Source organism: Aythya ferina (genome assembly GCF_964211825.1).
Source record: "Aythya ferina genome assembly, chromosome: 9".
In the NCBI taxonomy this organism is placed as follows: domain Eukaryota; kingdom Metazoa; phylum Chordata; class Aves; order Anseriformes; family Anatidae; genus Aythya; species Aythya ferina.
This window is the reverse complement of record NC_140305.1, coordinates 23662698-23680813: the sequence shown is the minus strand read 5'-3', so window position 1 is coordinate 23680813 and position 18116 is coordinate 23662698. Positions and strand designations below refer to the sequence as shown.

General features: G+C 42.5%; 1 protein-coding gene across 3 annotated transcripts; it reads right to left on the bottom strand.

Moving 5' to 3' along the window:
- Positions 1–123: 123 nt before the first annotated feature.
- LRRC31 (leucine rich repeat containing 31) lies at positions 124–13475 on the bottom strand. 3 transcript variants are annotated; one of them, XM_084530201.1, is made up of 11 exons: positions 12100–13475; positions 11625–11890; positions 10215–10472; positions 8828–8977; positions 8251–8418; positions 5590–5757; positions 4548–4715; positions 3624–3791; positions 2925–3092; positions 1796–1963; positions 124–599 (listed from the first exon to the last, which is right to left on the bottom strand). In XM_084530201.1, the coding sequence occupies exons 2-11, from the start codon at positions 11635–11637 to the stop codon at positions 280–282; spliced, it is 1749 nt and encodes a 582-aa protein (XP_084386327.1). In that variant the 5' UTR covers positions 11638–11890; positions 12100–13475; the 3' UTR covers positions 124–279. The 3 variants fall into 3 exon arrangements, with proteins under 3 accessions (XP_084386327.1, XP_084386326.1, XP_084386328.1); XM_084530200.1 differs by having other exon boundaries at positions 11625–13475; XM_084530202.1 differs by lacking the exon at positions 1796–1963 and having other exon boundaries at positions 11625–13475.
- Between the last annotated feature and the right edge of the window lie 4641 nt (positions 13476–18116).

Sequence of the window (18116 nt, the reverse complement as noted above, 5' to 3'; positions counted from 1 at the left end):
CCATCAGTCATTGTAGTATTCACAAGAAGATTAGGCATATATAGTAGTGTCACCATAGCAGCATAAGCATGGCTCAGAGAATCTGAAAGAATATGTTAATAAATGGAAGGATCTGTGTCTGCAGAAGGTTAAATAACTGTTTTATATAATTTTGGAACTATTTCAAGAGCTCTCATGAGAAGAGATTACTCAAAACTGGGCAGTTTTCTAAGTCAAAGACACACAATACTTGGTTCATATGCTGCTTGTGAGAGGCTTTCCAGAAACCTCCAACCTCCATCAGCAGTCAAAACGAATGTTTCTCTTGTTGTCTTGGTTAAAGCTTTCCAGTTGTTGCCGCTGTGACTCTGAAAGGACCCATCTTTGCATCCCCAGCTCTGCCAATGCAGGCAGCTTTGTCAGTGCTGCTAGCAGCTCACTGAACCACGTCCCACAGTCACGGCAGGACGAGGGGCGAAGGCTGACATCCAGCTCTGAGAGTTCTTTGAATGCTGCTAAGCCGCGACAGAAAACCATCCACCCTTCGTCAGAGATGCTGTTGTTATAACTCAGATCCAGCTTCCGTAGTCTGACTAGATGGCCATCCTGCGTCAGCAACGCTGCAAGAAATGACACACAGAAACACAATCAATACATCCCAGCAATTGCTTTAAAAGCTTATAAGTAAGAAGAGGAGTGTTTTAATACCACATTATTTAGAGCCTTTCTGCAGTCGAACAGCAAGGATCAACTCCTCGGCAACATACAATGTGCCAATCACTTGCTGTCGTTCTCAGAAAGACTGTTTTATCACAGCTGAAGGTGTGTACAATATTAAAAACACAGACAATTCAAAGGGAACAAAAGTGTCAGGTTAAAATTGTATGGCTACCTGAACACCTTTGAGTCAGTTGGAGGTTATATGAAGTGCTAATTAAAATAGGTAGGCAGGCTGTACAGGGAGATTTAGAAAGAGAAAAGCAAAACTCTGTAAGGATGCACGATTACAACATCCACCTCTCACTACGGGAGGGTAATGGACCTAATATACCCTAAAGGGAGCTGGGATCATTAATGTATAATTAGCAAAAGAGCCACCCGTCAAGGCTGATGTTTGTGAAGTCAAAATGTTCAGGCTTTATTCCACCAGCCTTCAGTTTACAGGGCCTTAACACTTATTGTGCAGCTATTGCCAATTTCAGACATTCAGAACCCATGAGCGCACAGAATCACAGGGATGGCTTTAAAATATATAGGTTTCTTTAAAAGGATCCTGAAATTTATTCCTTCATTGGGTTCCCATTTTCCAGAGTTTCTTAGCAGCTGCTGAGAAGTAGGTTAAATATTTCTATTTTAATTCTCCCACAACAGTTTGACTCTAGAAACATACCTAATGGACTGAGAGCTGGTAGTGCCTGCTTTACTAGCTGTCAGCATGTACATTTCTCATAAATTACTAACCCAAAAAGAGCAATTGAGCAAAATAAAACTCCTCAGTGGCAGCTTTAAACATCTGATATAAAAAACAGACTCAAACCCTACATTTTTTCCAAGTGCTGCAGTTTTGTATTAATACATAAAACTGTGAGGGTGATTCCTTGTATTTTTATCATTTTCAGGTTTTGCACTGTGCATGTAACAGGGCACACAGCTTTCAGCAAAATGAAAACCCTTTCCGGGAAAAATACTGCTGTATTTTCCATCTTTTCGTTTGATTTATGCAAAAACGTGCTCAGCACATGGAACAAGTCCCTTCTGAATTGTGGTCTACATGCACTGGCTCCTTGACTGCTAGTAAATACCATGTCATACGTACTTAGAAGTGCCAAATCTTCTGCCACCAAGTTACAGCTGCTCAGTCTTAACACTTGAATCTCTCTTGCAAGCTTTAGTGCTCCCAAAAGCAGCTTTAGGTTGCCACCAACGCACTTATTCCAAGAAAGGTCTAATATCTCCAGTTCAGGAAGGTGAAGGGCAGCCTCAGCTGAAAAGATTAAGACCAGCAACTTCTGCTTACTAAGAGAAAACAACATGGCCTCAACAGACACCTCACCGGCAGTTCACCTGCAAATAAGCTCCTAACAGGCTGCCTACTTGTGCTTAGAATGATTTATTTTGTCTTAATAAAAGTCAGACCAACCCCCTCGCCCCTCAAAAAAAAATCCCCCAAACATACCTCCTATGCTCATTAAACCATGTAACCAGGGTCTTTAAGGACTCCGAAGAGTTTTCTTGCCTTTCTCTTTACATTTACAATCTTGTCCCACTGAAGTCTATTTAGTAGAACTGCTCATTTTTACAACATTTTAAATCCATTTAAAACCAGCAATTTTTTTTACTGTAATTCACCTTGGAAGGCAAAATGCACTGTATCTTTTGACAGCACTGATTTCCATGATGTCATCCTTACATAATTGTAATGATATAAATATTGTGCTCTTCCTGTGGGGATCTCACAACAGTTCAGCTTGATGCTGCTTTTGCTGAAGGAAGTTGAGTTTTACGATGGGTTTCAATGCCACCAATAAACAGCACAAAATATACCAGAACTGTACAATGCACAGTAACTAACAGATCCTTCTGTTATAAATGTAATAATTGCAGTCTTACAACCAAACTGTAATTCCAGCATAATATAAAACCTTGTTCTGCCTCCTCCTCTTCCGATGTTAGGCAGTATATGAAAGCTCACTATCAGACAAAGGACTCAAAGGACTTCATCCAGGCAGGTGTAACAGGGGAAGACATACAATGATCTTCCCTTGCAACCAAGTCCCACAAAGCACTGGTCTCATCACAAGGCAACCAGAGCAGAGACAATTACTTTTCTACTCAGGACATATAGTATAACGTAACCATTATCTCTGGAGTTCAGCCAACAGAATTAAGATCTTTATCCCACAACAAGACACTGAGGATAGACACACTTTAAAAAACATTCTTACCTAGTGATGAAAAGGACTCTTCACCTAAACCACAATTGCTGATGGCCACAGATTTCAAATTTGGTAAAAATCTGAGTCTGCCAAGAAGAGGAGCAGATGAGACACCTACATTTTTATTCGAGGATAAATTCAGCTCTTGAAGACTGGAGAGTAAAGGTATCACCTGGGCTTTGAAAACATGAAATATTTGTTAGACAGTCACTGATCTAGGACAAATATGTAGTTATAAATTTGACTGACATCATTACTTTTCTTTATAAATCAATCCAAAAGTGAAGGCCAAGTTTTGACACTTGATGAGTAATGTTTTACTCCACGAACAGCCTTGACATTTTCAGTAGGAATGTTTAAGAAATTAGGTATTACACAGTGTATGGAAGGTTGTCAGGACACAGCTTCCTGTTGAAATTTCCCTGGTTGAAATTCCTAGATGGAAAAGTAGGGAATTTAACATTAAATGAGATGGGGGTTATTTCCAAAATATATCATCACTGCTAACTGAAACTATATTAATGTGATTATTCTCTATTGGTTTTTGTGAGTGTACAATAACTTAAAAATAAAGCACTTCCAGAACTGCCTAACAAAAACTGTACTGAGATCTGTTAGACTAGGTTGGGCAGAATCTCTTATGCCTTTGAGATATTTTCAGAAGTCACAACCATACATTTGTAAAGAATTTCCTTAAAATGTCCTTACACAAAACAGTCACATCTTCTTCTGTTACACAGCACTGGTGGAGATCAAGGACTTCAAGATTTTTCAAGTTGGCCAAATGAGCTGCTGCGTCTTTGAAGCTACCACCAATCTCTTTGTTACATGATATGTCTAATTTTCTTAGCTCTGCAAGGTGCTGTAAGGCAGCATCTGAAATGGAAAAGGCAGCGTGCTGGTCACTGGCTGCTGCAATAGCACAGGTCACAGCTTTAGCATTTATTTACTTTAATGTCAAAGTTTGCACAAGCTATTGAAGTCAAAGCTCTTACACTAAGCTTCAATGTATAAACACAGCAGACACACAGTAATACCGCAAAGCTTCCCCATCCATGCAACTCCATCCTTCTCTAAAAGAGCAGGTGAAGGTGAGGTAATTCATCCCCCAGATCCATCCAGTCAACATGTTGCTGAAATGATGACTGGAAGTGCAAATTGGTGCCAGTTGTTTTGTCTTATGGACAAGACTTCCACTAGGGAGAGCCACAGATAATAAGCCCATTTCATACGGCTTCACTGGACACTCATTAAGTGAAAATGGTAAATTTGGATTCCCCTCTGAGAGCAGGATTAGGTCTTTAAAAGTTAGCTAGCCAGTCTGTGCCCTTGCCTATGTTCTGTCTGGAGATAGAGGACGCACGTCCAGAGGGCCATTAATCCACCCTAAGATGTGTCTCAGATAAATGGCATGGAAGGTGACTCTCCCCACTGACTTTTGCAATGTTCAGCTCAGGGAAGATAAATGCTAACTCCTGCTGAAAGTCTTTTATCAATCCTCAAACAGCAAATAACCATTGCCCATTAATACTGCCAAACCTTCGGCAAAACCCCACCTCGTTGCCTTTCTTAAATGGGTTTCAGATGTACAGTTTATTCAGAATGAAAGTCTTTCTGAATGTAAAGTCTAACCTAAGCCCTGGAGGCTGTCGTGCTTTAATCCACACATGTGCAAGTTTAACTCTCTGAGGCCTGGCACATTTTTCAGATCCTGAGCAATGACCTTCATGCTGCAGCCAATGTGTTTGTTGATAGAGAGATCTAATACTTCAAGGTTTGGGATCACAGTTAGCATTTCAGCTGGAAAACAAAAACAAAAACAGAATTGGTAATTTTCTGGAATATACAGATGAATACTAGAAAAAAATAACACCCTGACAAACAGGAAGAGGCAGGCTGGGTTTGCCTGTATGTGTGGTTTAGACTTATTCAGTTTCTGTTCTACCAAAAAATACATCAAAACAGGAATTGGATAGGAATCAAGAAAATCTCTGAAAAATCTATATGAAAAAATCATGAAAAAATACAAGATGGTAAGAAAAAATACAGGGGAATAAAAAACAAGAATACAAAGGGAATGAAAAATTTATAATGAAAAGATATAGAATTACATGCTTCATATGAGACATTTCCTGCACTGGAGATCAGAACAGAGCACAGGGAATTCTTTTTAGGGAGAAAAGCTTTTAAAATACAGAATCAGATCAAAAGACCACACAGGATTAAGCTATGGTAAAAGGAAAGAGGGGAGGAATGGCAACTGAATGCCAGCTCAGCCTAAACTCCTACCCCTCAGTCCTTCCTTTCCATCCCACGGCTAACTACATATTCAGCTGTTTAACTTCAAGTAATCAGCGTTGGAAGTGCTGGTGTACAAGACTTGCTCAGGGTCTCAAAGGATGTAGCAATCGTGGACCACTGGGCCAGCCAGACTGTGGTTTAGACCCAGTTATTCTTCCACTTAATTCTCCCTCACGTGATTAGGAAGAAAAACACTCCTCTTTGGAAGGAAGTGCATTAAATATCAATACTGTGTGGTAAATAGTGGTATAATGTGAAGCATGAAATAAATAGCTCTCAACTAATACTGACCTGAATACAGCCATCATCTAAGTCAAATGAGTTACATTTTTGTGAAGCCAGTTGTTCAGTCTAGCTATGTGGATACACTTACCAAGGGATTCTCCATCCTTTGCTGTCAGGTTACAATCTGTCATTTTCAGAAGTTTTATCTTGCATCCTTTTGGGAGTTTTTTTGTCAGGAGTGATAGTTTTCCACCTATATTGCTGTTCCATGATAAATCCAGTTCTTCAAGTTGAGGAACAATTTCAAATGCCTCTCCTGTAACAGAAGTCCAAGATGATTCATTCTAAAGATCAATTTCAATGCAAGGAAAAAATACAGGCTTTGAATACATAAAAGGGAAAAGTTAGCCATTTAATTCTCAAATTATTATATTTTATATGGTTTGATAGAAAAATTGGTGTATGCCATGCTACTGCAACAACATTGTATAAATTCTCACCTTGCCCAAGGAGCAGTATAGACCACAAGTTACTGTCACAGCACACGCAGACCTGATATTTATCCAGGCTCCCAAATACTCATCAGACTGTTTGCCTATCATTGCAGAGCTGTGCCACAACCCAGAAAGTAGTCTACAGGGAAGCAACAAGCCTGAATTTACTGTCCTGTATAGTTTTTCCTTATTTTATTTGGCAAACTTCCAGCATCCTCTGTACTGCATCCACAGGTCGTTTTGGATGGGATGAAACAAGTCGTCTCATAGCTATTTCTGAAATTTAAAAGGTTTGGTTCTGGCAGGAATTTCCAACTCACTTCATAAGGAATCAAGATAAGCATTTAAGCATTGTTTTGACCCAAACTAACTTTCCCAGGATTTCAAGACAGACAGCACCAATTTTGACTCTATTCAGAAAAATTACCCTTTTCCAGACTTGGCACCAGCCAGCTGGAACTGTGTAAGTGCTTCTTTGCAACACTAATATCCACTACAAAATCCAACTTCCTAAATTGCTTTGCAGCGGGGAGAGGCAGATGTACATTCTCCTAACCCCATTTAAATAAATCAGACCATATGCAAATGCAATTTCAAAGTGTCACATATAAATCATTGATCTAAAGTCTCGTCATCAACCTAAAAACTGAGAATTGAGTTTTAATAATAAGAATTTTTCTTGTCTGTGTGTTTTCATAACTAATTCCTCACAAAAGATTTTTGATACAAAAATAATGATTTCTGTTGTTATAAGTGAACATCCAGGATTGAGAGAAAAATACATCTTAATTTTTTTTTTCTTTCATTTATTTTAAGTGGTTTCCTCAGTCTTGAATATTGAGCAATGCTCTACAGCTGAGAAATGGCTTTCTCACTGCAGCACAGCCTGTTTCTGTTTGATGTGGGAAGTAGCATTCCAGACACATTTTCCACCCAGAAGATAAATAATGGACTATAACTTCAGGAATGGCTTCCTACCACCTCTTACAGTCACAGCTCAGAGCAATCAGATAGGAGAGGTTGATATTATGGTTATATCTGAGGCATTTATTTCCAAGCAGAATACACAGATTCCACAGATGGCTGCATTTCCACAGATGGATGGACAAGGTCAAACAGGCAGTACTGGCCTAAACATGTGTGTTATTTTTAAAATCGCAGGCAGATCAATGCAAACAGACTGTTGTCATTCCACATCTCAAGGGAATCAAATTTTGACTGCAAATTCAAATCCTATGATCAGTTTTGTGTCTGTCTCAGCAGAGACCGAGCCAAGGGGGAAGGAAACAGCATGGAAGAACAAGGCAGAATAAATTAGTTGAAAATATAACCAATAAAACTCAAAGAGAAGAGAAAGTATGAGAAAGGGGGCTGAAAAAGAAAGAAATGTTTGAAAAAATCCAATAGAAAATGAAACACAGCTTTTGCCCTCATCAGAAACAGACCAATTATTTTCACCAGCTTTTGCAAAGACGGATTTTTCCTCCCCAACAGATAGCATGACCCACTTTTGAGCTATTACCATATATGTTGTTTTATTTCTAAATATTTCCTGAAAAAAAAATGGATTTGAATGACGGAAAAAAAACAGCCTTCAAACTCAGACCAGTTTTCAGAACTTGCAAAATAAACAGCAGGTTTCTAGAATAACTTAGTTGGTTGAGTTTGCCCTTCTTTCAGATAAGTATCACAGACCCACCCCAGCAGTAAACGCCAGGCCCAGAGGTAAGTGACTCAGCATCAGGATCTGAGTGCATAACACCGCTGTTAAAACCCTTACATCTCCTGCTTTGCAAAAGTAGGGCTGCAGGCACTCCAAGCAAAGAAGTAAGCAGAAGAATAAGTTTCTCCCAGACTCACAAAAACAAGTCATAAAGCTCCGAGGCAGCACTTCTGGTTTTAAGCCTCCTCCAAAAGACCATCAAATATTTTGTGATGAGCGCTGCATCTGTCCTGCAGCACGAAGTCCTAAGCTGACCCTATTATGACTGACAGCTTGTTTCAGTTCTTCTGTCTACCATTAGATAACAAAAGTAGCCAAAAAAATACTAATCCAGATGGAAAACATGCTTTTCTCCAAATGGGACTGAATTCTGTTCCCTTCTTAATGATACAGCTTCACAATCTGAGCAATGAACTTGGCAGAGCCACTCCAATGTATGAGGTCATGCATAAACCCAACTTCTTTCTAACCTTCCACAGCAGGAGTTTATTTTGTCCAGTGTGGAAGCAGCAGAGGCAGGGCATGGTAAGAGACGAGGTGGATTACATTACACCCAAGCTGTCTGGAAGTAAATGCAAATTCCATCCTGTACCTAAGGAGGTGACATCCTCAGCCGTCAGCCTGCAGTTGTTAAGTCGAAGGACTCGTAACAAGTTCACGTGATGGAGCTGCACAGTGAGGGCTTTCAGAGCTCCTCCAACGCAACCATTCCAGGACAGACTGATCTCCTCCAGCTCTGGGAGAAATGGCAGTAAAGAAGCTGAAGGGAAAAAAAAAAAAAAAAAAAAAAGACAAGAAAAAATGCATTCTGTTTGCATGTTATCTGCAAACCCTGCATGTGAATACATCTTAATACAGAGATGCTTTCTAAAACCAGTACAGCACTATAAAATCATGACATTCTGTATTTTCTTATCAGTAGTTTGAGCATAAGGACATTCTCCAGCTTCACAGACTTGCGTGGTTTTAATATTTATATATATTACATAATTAATATAACTCATTAATTAACATTTCTCAGAAGGTTGGAACCACCAGATGGAATGTTAAATAAAGCCAAGCCTGATATAAAAGAAAGGGAAAGAAAAAGAGGAGAGCGAACAACTGAACAGGCAAATAAGAATTAAAGAAATATATGAAGTGCCTAGTTGAGTAAAATGCGTATTTACCCAGCTCTGTTACATCTGCTGCACTTAATGCACAATTGTTTAGATCCAGGTTCTTGCTGTTGGGTTTCTTTCCCAGTTTCTGCATGAACTGGTTAAATCTCTGCTCACCAGATGGTGACTCCGCTTCAGAAACGGGATGTGAAGGTCCATCTGAGTAACAAAGAAATAGGGTCCTGGTTAACCCTGCAACTAACCCAGCATGTAAAACCTGTGGCTGCCAGGTGAAGACTTTACAAAATGGATTGAACCTGCCAGTAAAATGGGTTCTATTTTTGGTCCATATGGACCAACAACCTGAGTGATAAGATCACTGTAGATCAGATCAGTACAAAGCTCATGGTGCACAATGAGAAAAGAGTCTTCCTCGCTCATCTCCATGCTACCTATGCCAGTGGGTGTTTGGTTAGTTCAAGCACATTAAATTCTTGCAAAACTCAGGGCTGCAGCTATTCCGGATGCACGTCATACAACCACCTCTGCATGCCATATTGCTGGAGTACAGTCTGCACTTGGACAGTGAGAACCAAGTGGCCCTGCAGTTGCGTAGTGATCTTCTGCCTTGGAACAGCTTGTGTTCATTTTCATACATTGTCTGCTTAAGGCAGTTCCTGCTTTCCTTACATTCTTCCCCCGCACAGTTTGTACAGAAAGGAAAATTGCATTTACATTCTTTACTAAATCCTTTAAAAAACTGGCAATTTCATCTCATGTCCGTAGCTGGAAAAGAAACAAACAATCAAACAGCCCCAAACTACACAAAACAGTAACCCCACTCACAATAGCTGCCCTCTCCTTGTTTTCCCCAACCTACCTACAACTCTCAGGACAAAGGATGGGATTTTAAACCTCACCTTCCAGCATCTTTTTAAAAACACCCTCGTTTCCTCTGGTATGGATGCAAAGAGTACTCTTGTGTGCACAAAATGAGACTCATAATGAACCTCAGTTGCCTTCCCCTCCCCCTCACGAGTGCCATGGGTAGGAGACATCTGCTCTTGTTGTCTTCAGATTGCTTTAGCAGCAGGGTGGACAGAGACCAATCTTAAATACAACAAGCCAAGCTACTGCTCAAAGCTTGGCTTTGAAACCAAATAAGCTCTGCAGCTAATGAGCTGACTCCAGCACTGACCTCCCACATTGGAAATCAAGAGGGAGGTCACCCCAAAGCTTTATCCCTCCTCAGCAACACAGGTCCCACTCCTTGCTTGGCACCTATTAAGTTAGACGGCACATCCTTCATAATGTTTCAATCAGAAGCAAATTCTGGCTAAAGAATAAATTACAGGCAGCAAATACAACATCTGGGCTAGCAAGAAAAGCACATGATTCTCTATGAAATTAAAATGTACACACATGCACGTGGATTTCTTTACTGTACCAACATTACCATCTAAAGAGAGATCTTGTTTCTCACTCTGATCTTCAGCACTGGAGTTGTTTTTTTCTGTTTCTTCGGTTTCCCCTCCACCCTTGCCTTCAGATTTCCCAAAGTCAAAGCCACTGAAGAATTTTTTGATGGCTGAAGGCTGCTCTTTCCTTTTCCCAGAAGAGGATCTCTTCCCTTGGAACTGTTTTATAACGAAGTCAAACGGGGAGCTCTTTGGGATGGCCTCTTCATTCTTGGTCTGGCAGCCCTGAGTGTCTCCTTTGGGGGGATCAGCAGAGAAGGAATTAGCTTTATTAACATTCACTCTTCCTTACCCTCTTTCATAGCAGCAGGGGCGCTGAGAATTTCCTACCATCCCCTCCACACCAATATCACTATCACTATTTAGTGGACCAGTCTCTGAACTCATTTCCCCTCCTTCCAAAGGAAGGTGAGAGGAGGAGGTGTGCAGCAGGGAGCACAAGGACATCTTTGCCCAAACAATGTCACGCTCTCCCAGCTAGGGGTGGAACAAGCAAATGAAAACCCATTAACCTTAGAGCAAAGCTGCAGTGATAGTGCAGAAAACAACCAGATATTGCAACTCTGAGTGCTGGGAGTGTGCCAATGCTGGAAAAAAAAACAAGACCCCCCTCCAGACAACTTGTTTGAAAAAGTTCAGTGCTATAATTACCTCAATTTCAGTGACTAATTGACATGTAAATTAAATTTTATAATAATTTTTATATATTATTTCCTTATTTCTATTTATGCTACACAAACCATATCATCATCTGCTGACTCTGAGCTGCTTTGTTTTTCTCTAAATGTTAATATAACACTCTTTCTCCAGGCCTAATTCTAGCACTTACCTGCACACACATGCTTTTAACCGGGCAGTGACTCATGCAAACCAAGCAGGCAATCATTGATTTTGCTGTGTGAAGCCTGGGTGGAAGGGAGACGTACTGAGTCCTGCTGTGTGCCAGGCACTGCAGGGGAAGGACGAGGGTCAGGGCTCGTGGGCAGATTCCTGTGCTCACAGCCCCTGGTGCAGACCTGCACACTGAACTCCTCGCACCATCCGCTGCCATCCCCAGAGCACACGAACTCAATCACTTTAATAACTGTTAAATACAACGTCGCTGGCAGCAGCAGCATACACGTATGTGTTTTTTCTCACGCTGGAAGTTATCTGCTTTGATACAAGTGTTCAAGGGCAGAGCACTTACAAAAACCTGATGCATTGTGTTAAGCTTGCTCTTAATAGCCTACCGCAGCTGTATTCTCAAATAAAGCACAGACATTGTTCAAAGCAAAGCACAGAGATGTACAGGCACAATTCCTGGGCTGCAAAGCAGTGCTGGTTTTCATGCCTGCTGCTTTTTGTGCTGTAGAACAGTGTTATTCTAAACAGACACAAACACATACCTGTTTTTTCCATTGGTACGCTTGAGGATTTGTTTCACATTTGCAGCACTCTCAGGGCTTGCAGAAGAGAGCCACGACATGCAAGCCAGACCTCGCTCCTCTCCCTAACAGGACTTTCCACATACTTTTCTTTCAAGAGTTTCTGTCTTCACCAGCCCGGCAGCAGCAGTTCTGCACGACAGCTCTGCGGGCTCCTTCCTGCTGCCTCTGTTCTCCTCCACGGTCTCCTGAAGAAATCAGACGGCCTCTTCTTGCTGGGGAGAGAGCTGAGAAGCCACCTGAACGCCCAGACCATGTCCCAGCTCGGGCCAGCGACGGCTGAGAAGCCAGGAAGCGGCAGCACAGCCCTCGATGCTGCACCCTAACCACTGCCTGGCCTGACAGCTGCTGCTGGCAGGGGCCGAGCCACCTCACAGATCAGGTTGCAGGGCACCTGAAGAAAAGCTCTTTGTTTTCCCACCCCTTTTGTCCATACCTCTCAGAAGGGCTGCTGGAGGCTGAGCAAAGCCCTGCGTGCCTTGCCACCGGGCATTACACAGCTCTGTAGGAGAACGGCACCCGCACAGCTCGCTCCTGGCACCGCAGGGCAGCGAGACAGGAGGGGAGAGGTCCTGCTGTGCCGTCCCGTGCAGGCTGCTTGTAGGCAGCAGCATGACACAGCTTTATGGGGCAATCATGTAACACGTCATATATACATACTGCCCTATACCTATACTATCTGCCCTAGAATCTGAGTTCTCTGACAGTAAACGTTACATTTTCTAGCTTAAACGTGCTTGTGGTCACTTCTCCTGAATCTGTTTGGCTTCAGTGATTTTTTCTAACCTATGGTGTCTTCACTTACACAGCCTAAGCCACCCAAATACTTCTCATCTCCCCTTACGGGGCAGAATCTCCATTTCCTGCTCTCCCGGGTCTACGCCTGTTCCAACACCACTCACACTTCCTTAAAAGCTTTGGGCCTTCCTCTGCTATGTACACACCAGAGACATATGCAAAGTGGAGTGCTTTGGTGGGGAGTGATAACGCTGGGCAATAAACCCAATGGTTCAGGGAAAGCAGCCGAGCAGACAGCAGCCTGGGGACAGCTTGACTCAGTGTGTCAACGCAGGAATGATTCAGACCCGGCTGAACGAGGCATGGCTGCTGCCAGGAGCCAACAGGATAAGATTTAAAGAGAGAAACTTAAAGTGCACAGCAGGAAAATCCTCCTGCCTGTGAGACATACTACACAGGGAAATGATTACGGTAGGAAAAGATGCACAGAACAGTGTGGTGGGCAGTCTTTCCCTGCAGGAACAGGGGGCACACTTCTACTCCCAACCAGGAAGGATCTCCAAGTCGGTTGTAGTGTTGGCTGTCCCCTTTCCATTTTCCATGCTGTGCTTGACAAAGGAATGGCCAGGGATAAGACGGATGCAAGGCAACCCCTGTCTGTGCCTGTGGTTCTCGATGCCCACTGCAGCTCGACAGGAAGGTGGCAGGGGAATATCTGCTAAGCTCCGCTCCCTGGGACCAGGGAAGTCCTTAAGTGTGTTAAATCCTTTGCAACAGGCAGGGTGTGCCCAGAACATGCAACGTACCGTGATGGCAGCCCCAGCCTGGCCCCCGCTAGCTGGCAGACCAAGCCCAGGCTGTGCCACATCGGGTGTTGTCTCCTCCACGGCGTGCTGCTGGGGAGCTGTCCTGCTCCTGCCCCACGGTGCCTGCCCTCCGTCACGGGCAGGCTCAGCTTTTGCAGTTTAAAAATAATAAACGCCTTCCCCTTTGTATCCAGCGATACGGTGAGTGACCATCTGCCAAGTGCTCAGTGTCACATGTGTTTATATCTGTACCTCCCTCTGGGTGGACCTGGGGCAGAGATAGGGACAGAACCGATTTTGGAACAAAACAGTTAAAGTTGCATCCCACACAGCATCCACTGGTGAGAGATTAATGTGGATTTTTGTACTTTGCCTCATTGTGACTCCTTAATCCGGCATATATTCCAAAGAAATAATGCCATTAGAGGATTAGTGCCACAAGTTCATTTGAAAAAAAGGATTTGCAAACACTGAAATCCTATATTCTATGTACTTAATCACTGAGTATCATTTTGGGGATTTCCTCTCCCTTCAGTTGTGTGTCTTTCAATGAAGCTCAAGCAAGGTAGCAACTCTGTTTTCAGTGGCCCTTTTTATCCATTAAAGAAAATGAATCCCCCAAGCACCTGGCTACAATAACACAGAATGCTTCTTGTAGTACAGTCACTGCGGTTATACCGGGGAGGCATTTGGCTCAATATTTACACAGAATGTAATGTCTTTGGGTATTTATCTGCTAGGGATTGTTAATGTTGAGTCCTGCAGCATGCAGTAACACAGTGTCCCTTGTTTACTTCCCCCTAAGGCAGCTCCTTTCCCAGTTTTGCTCCCTCCCAGTGCAGCCAGCACTCTCTGTAGGAGGGGACTGAGTCACTACGATGCTATTTCTTCCTCCCTTCCCCTAGCACGCACCTCTGCTGCTCTCTTCCCACCTTCTGCACGAATGTCACTGCCTGCAGCAGCTTCCGTGCTGTGCTCCTGCTTGGCTTGATTTGCTGTGGGCTGCCTTGGTGAAGCAGGCATCGCATGGGCCAAGAAATTGGATGGAAAAATGCTTCCTGGCATTGCTCACTCGGCCAGTGCCAGGTTAGCTGGTGCTGGGCCTGCTCCAGTACCTGGCTCACCTTTCCCAGCCTGGCAGACCACGCCGTACTCCCCACAGCTCCCTCTCCTGCTCTGTCTCTTCCCTTTCTCCATCCTCCACCTTTTCTCAGTTCCGACCCCTTATAACTCGTCTCCATAGCTGTGAAGTTTTCAGCTGATGCTGTCGGTATGTCACCAGCCCCACGGTATCTGTGTCACCCACTAACTGGATGCAGACTGCCTACACCCAGGCGATTCTGTGTCTCACACCATCAGAAACGTTGTGTAACGCTGACAGTTCCCCGGAGAAAACCCATTCCAGACTGCCCTGCACTGAGATCGGTGTGCGTGCCTGAGGCTTAAATTTGGTCCAAAGTGCCCAAGTATTCTCATCGTTTCCCACAAAATAAATATTTGACCTTCCAATGTATCAGCCCACAGTCAGTCCTGAGGCAGCTGTTTAAAATAGATTTCACTGGGTTATGAAAACCAAAGCCAATCGCCTCACTCAGTATTTATGTATAGACATAGGCTGATCACAGGAGATGTTGGAAAAGGCACTGAGAATATGCTAAACCAGAGAAAACGATGGGTTCAGAAATGCATATTCCTCTAATAACCTTAAAATAGACCCCCTAAACTCAGGGAAGCTTTTTGCGGGTGGAAAGGTGAGGGAGATTTAGAGTTTTCATTGTACTTTTACACTTTAAAACATAACAAAAAGTAAAGTTATGGAGCTACGATGCTGACATGCAAAGGTGGACTCTGCCCGAGCTAAAGGGGCTGCACACTCGGCAGGATCATCTTGCAAGTGCACGTGCTGGGTGAACGGGTCGTGAGCAGAGCCGCGACGTGTCCCTCGTTGCCACTGATGTTCTATAGTTAAGAGAATTTCAGCCTTTTGCCCAAGCTGCTGAACACAAACTGTAAAATCACAGAATTAGAGAATAGCCTGAATTGTAAAGGACCCACAGGGATCACTGAGTCCAACCCCTGGTTCCACACAGGACCACCCAAAAATCAGACCTTGTGTCTGAGAGCATTTCCATGGGGTTGAACTTTTAAAACACATTATTAGCCATAAAGACAGAATTTACCTTATGAATTATAAAATAATAGCAATGATAAGTAGATTTCTCCAACTACTATTTCACACTGAATATGCATTTTGATTTCATAGAAATTGTGATCCCATAAAAAGCATGACTGAAAGATGTATCCCAGAAAATGTATCTTCATATCCACCATGCTTATGCTTTTAACGCTCTTCTATCGACTCACCCTTTTTGAAATGGAATTACACAAATACAAAGTTAATATTTTATTCTCTGTTACTACCTACTAGTCTGTCAAAGAAGATTTTCAGGGCTGGAAAATTCTTTTTGGTTGAACTTATGCCAGGAGTAATCCCCTTTCAGTTAATCATTTACATGAATGGGTAATCTGCAGAGTTCATGCAAGGCCTGCAAACTATATTAATTACTAGAAACCTAATTAGAAATCAACAGAGTCAAAGGATCAGTGTTACTTCCATACGGTACCATCTGGTACAATGGGCCTGGATAGTTCAGGGAAACCCCATTGCATTCTGTGAAACTCCCTGGAAATACATATTCAGACTGGAGAGCACATTTATGCTGATATACGAGCTGGTTGTCAAGCATTTTATGGTCATCCTAAATGACGGCACCTGAATCCCTGTATTTCTAGCCATCATTTCAAAAACGAATTCAAAAGACAGGGTTTACTCAACACTTTTCTTTTTCAGTGTGATACCTGTGCAGTTGCAATTTGTCCTTCCACAACCAAAAATACCCTAAATCCATACATAGGCTAATGAAAAAAATCCCCAAACAACCAAATACGAGAACAATGTAAAAACACATGTCCAGAGCAAAAGGAGTGAAGTTCCACAGATGACACAAGCATGGCAGAGTGCATCTTCCATTACCTCTGGTGTGTGTGCATGGAATTGGTAATATAATTTTACCAACAGATTTGTTCTTTCAGCATCTGGTCAGTTTGCAAAATGTGACCAAAGCTTTTCAGTTCCCTTTAGGACTACGTTAGTCAAACAAAAAATCAGGTCTTCTACGGTTGCAAATCCAGACATTTCCAACCATTTTGATTCAGGGACACAAAATGAAAGAATAAATAAATAGATAGATAGATAGATAAATAATAATAATAATAAAATATTTTTTCAACAAACAGTGTTTGGTCAATTTAGATTTCAAAGGAACTTATTGGTTTGCCATGTCTCATTCGTCCCTTAGACTCACCCACTCCCAAGCAGTGTTATATCTTAAAGGACATTCTGTGCACCCAGATGTCAGATGATTACCGTGGCACTCCAACACACAGCTTTGCCCATTCCCTTCTCTGGTTATTTTTTAGTTTCTTCCAAAAGCAGGATCCCACATGTTTATAAGCCAACACCATCACCGTAGAGTCCAGTTATTGTTTCTAATCCCAGAATTATAGGATACAGCTTCTTGTTCAAAATTAAACTTGGGATTTCCAGCCTAGCTGTCTCAGATTTCCTGATCAGACCACATTGTTCCTTACCTATGCTGCCACAAATACAGGTGCCTCAGCTGTGAACACTCTGGTTTAAAACTTTTGGGGGAAATATAGAAAAAAAGTGAGGTTTAGATAAAGAATTTCATGTTTCTGAACACAGATTTCATTTTAGAAAAGGGCGATCAGTGATAAAGATGCCATTTGGCAAGTTCTGTGTCAGCCCAGCTCATTTCATTACACAGAAGTTAGGCTCCACTGAAATGCATCTTGCTTCAGTGAACACATAAGGAGAAGAAATCAGGATTATCACTCTTCCACAGATTCCTCACTTATGACAGACAGTGTTTGGAAACTGTGGATTAAAACCTGCTTAGACTCTAGTTTAGCAGGTTCTCTATTTATACAAATCCATTCTATCATTGCATTTTGGTAAACAACAGCCCTTGAACTGGTAACAAAATTGTCTGATATCATTATTTGCCTTCCGTTTTTGAAGACCAAAGCTATACATCCCATCAGCTGAGACATGTTTATTATTGATTTTGTAAGAAGGGGAGAAAATAAAGTTCTGACTTATATCGGTCCTGACAAAATATCTGGTGACAACAGTAAGATTAGAGCTACTACTGTCATAGCGTATGCTTACCATTTCTGGCACTTGAGGATGAAGCGATGCTGTCTTGGTGCATCCTATACTGGAAGGCTCAAATCCCAGTTTTGGGACTTCAGCACTGCTTGCCATAGAGGTAACCCCAGGCACTAAATCTGGGTAAGAGTGTACAGAAGAAGGCGTGACTCCAGCTCCAGCTTTTGCATTAGAATTTATCTAGTGCCAGTAGCTCAGGCTGCAACCACCAGAGACAGGATGGGAGCTGTCAGGCTACAGAAACACCTACCGATAGATTCATCAGTGCAAAGGGGATAACGTGGACTACGCTGCCCTAAATCATCTTAGCTAACAGTGACACTAATTGACAGACCGAGGCCTAGGCCAAGTTGATACAGTCCACATAGCTTTGTTCTACTCAGAACTCATCTTCTACGTCCCCCTCTCTCCTGCTCCATTGCTGCTCTACCACTTTTCCAGCAAAAACAGGACCACGGAGATAGACAGACCACTGCATGACTCAGAAATATACCCTGATGCCTGTGAAATCCAGCCAAGAACATCTATATCTTCTCTGGAAAGGGGCCAATAAAGCATCTTTATGAATTGTGGTTTTCGCACCTCACTACAGCATACAGCAGTCCTGCTCCTGTGCCAAAAATCAAAGACAGGATGCCGGGGGGCTGAGAAGTAGTG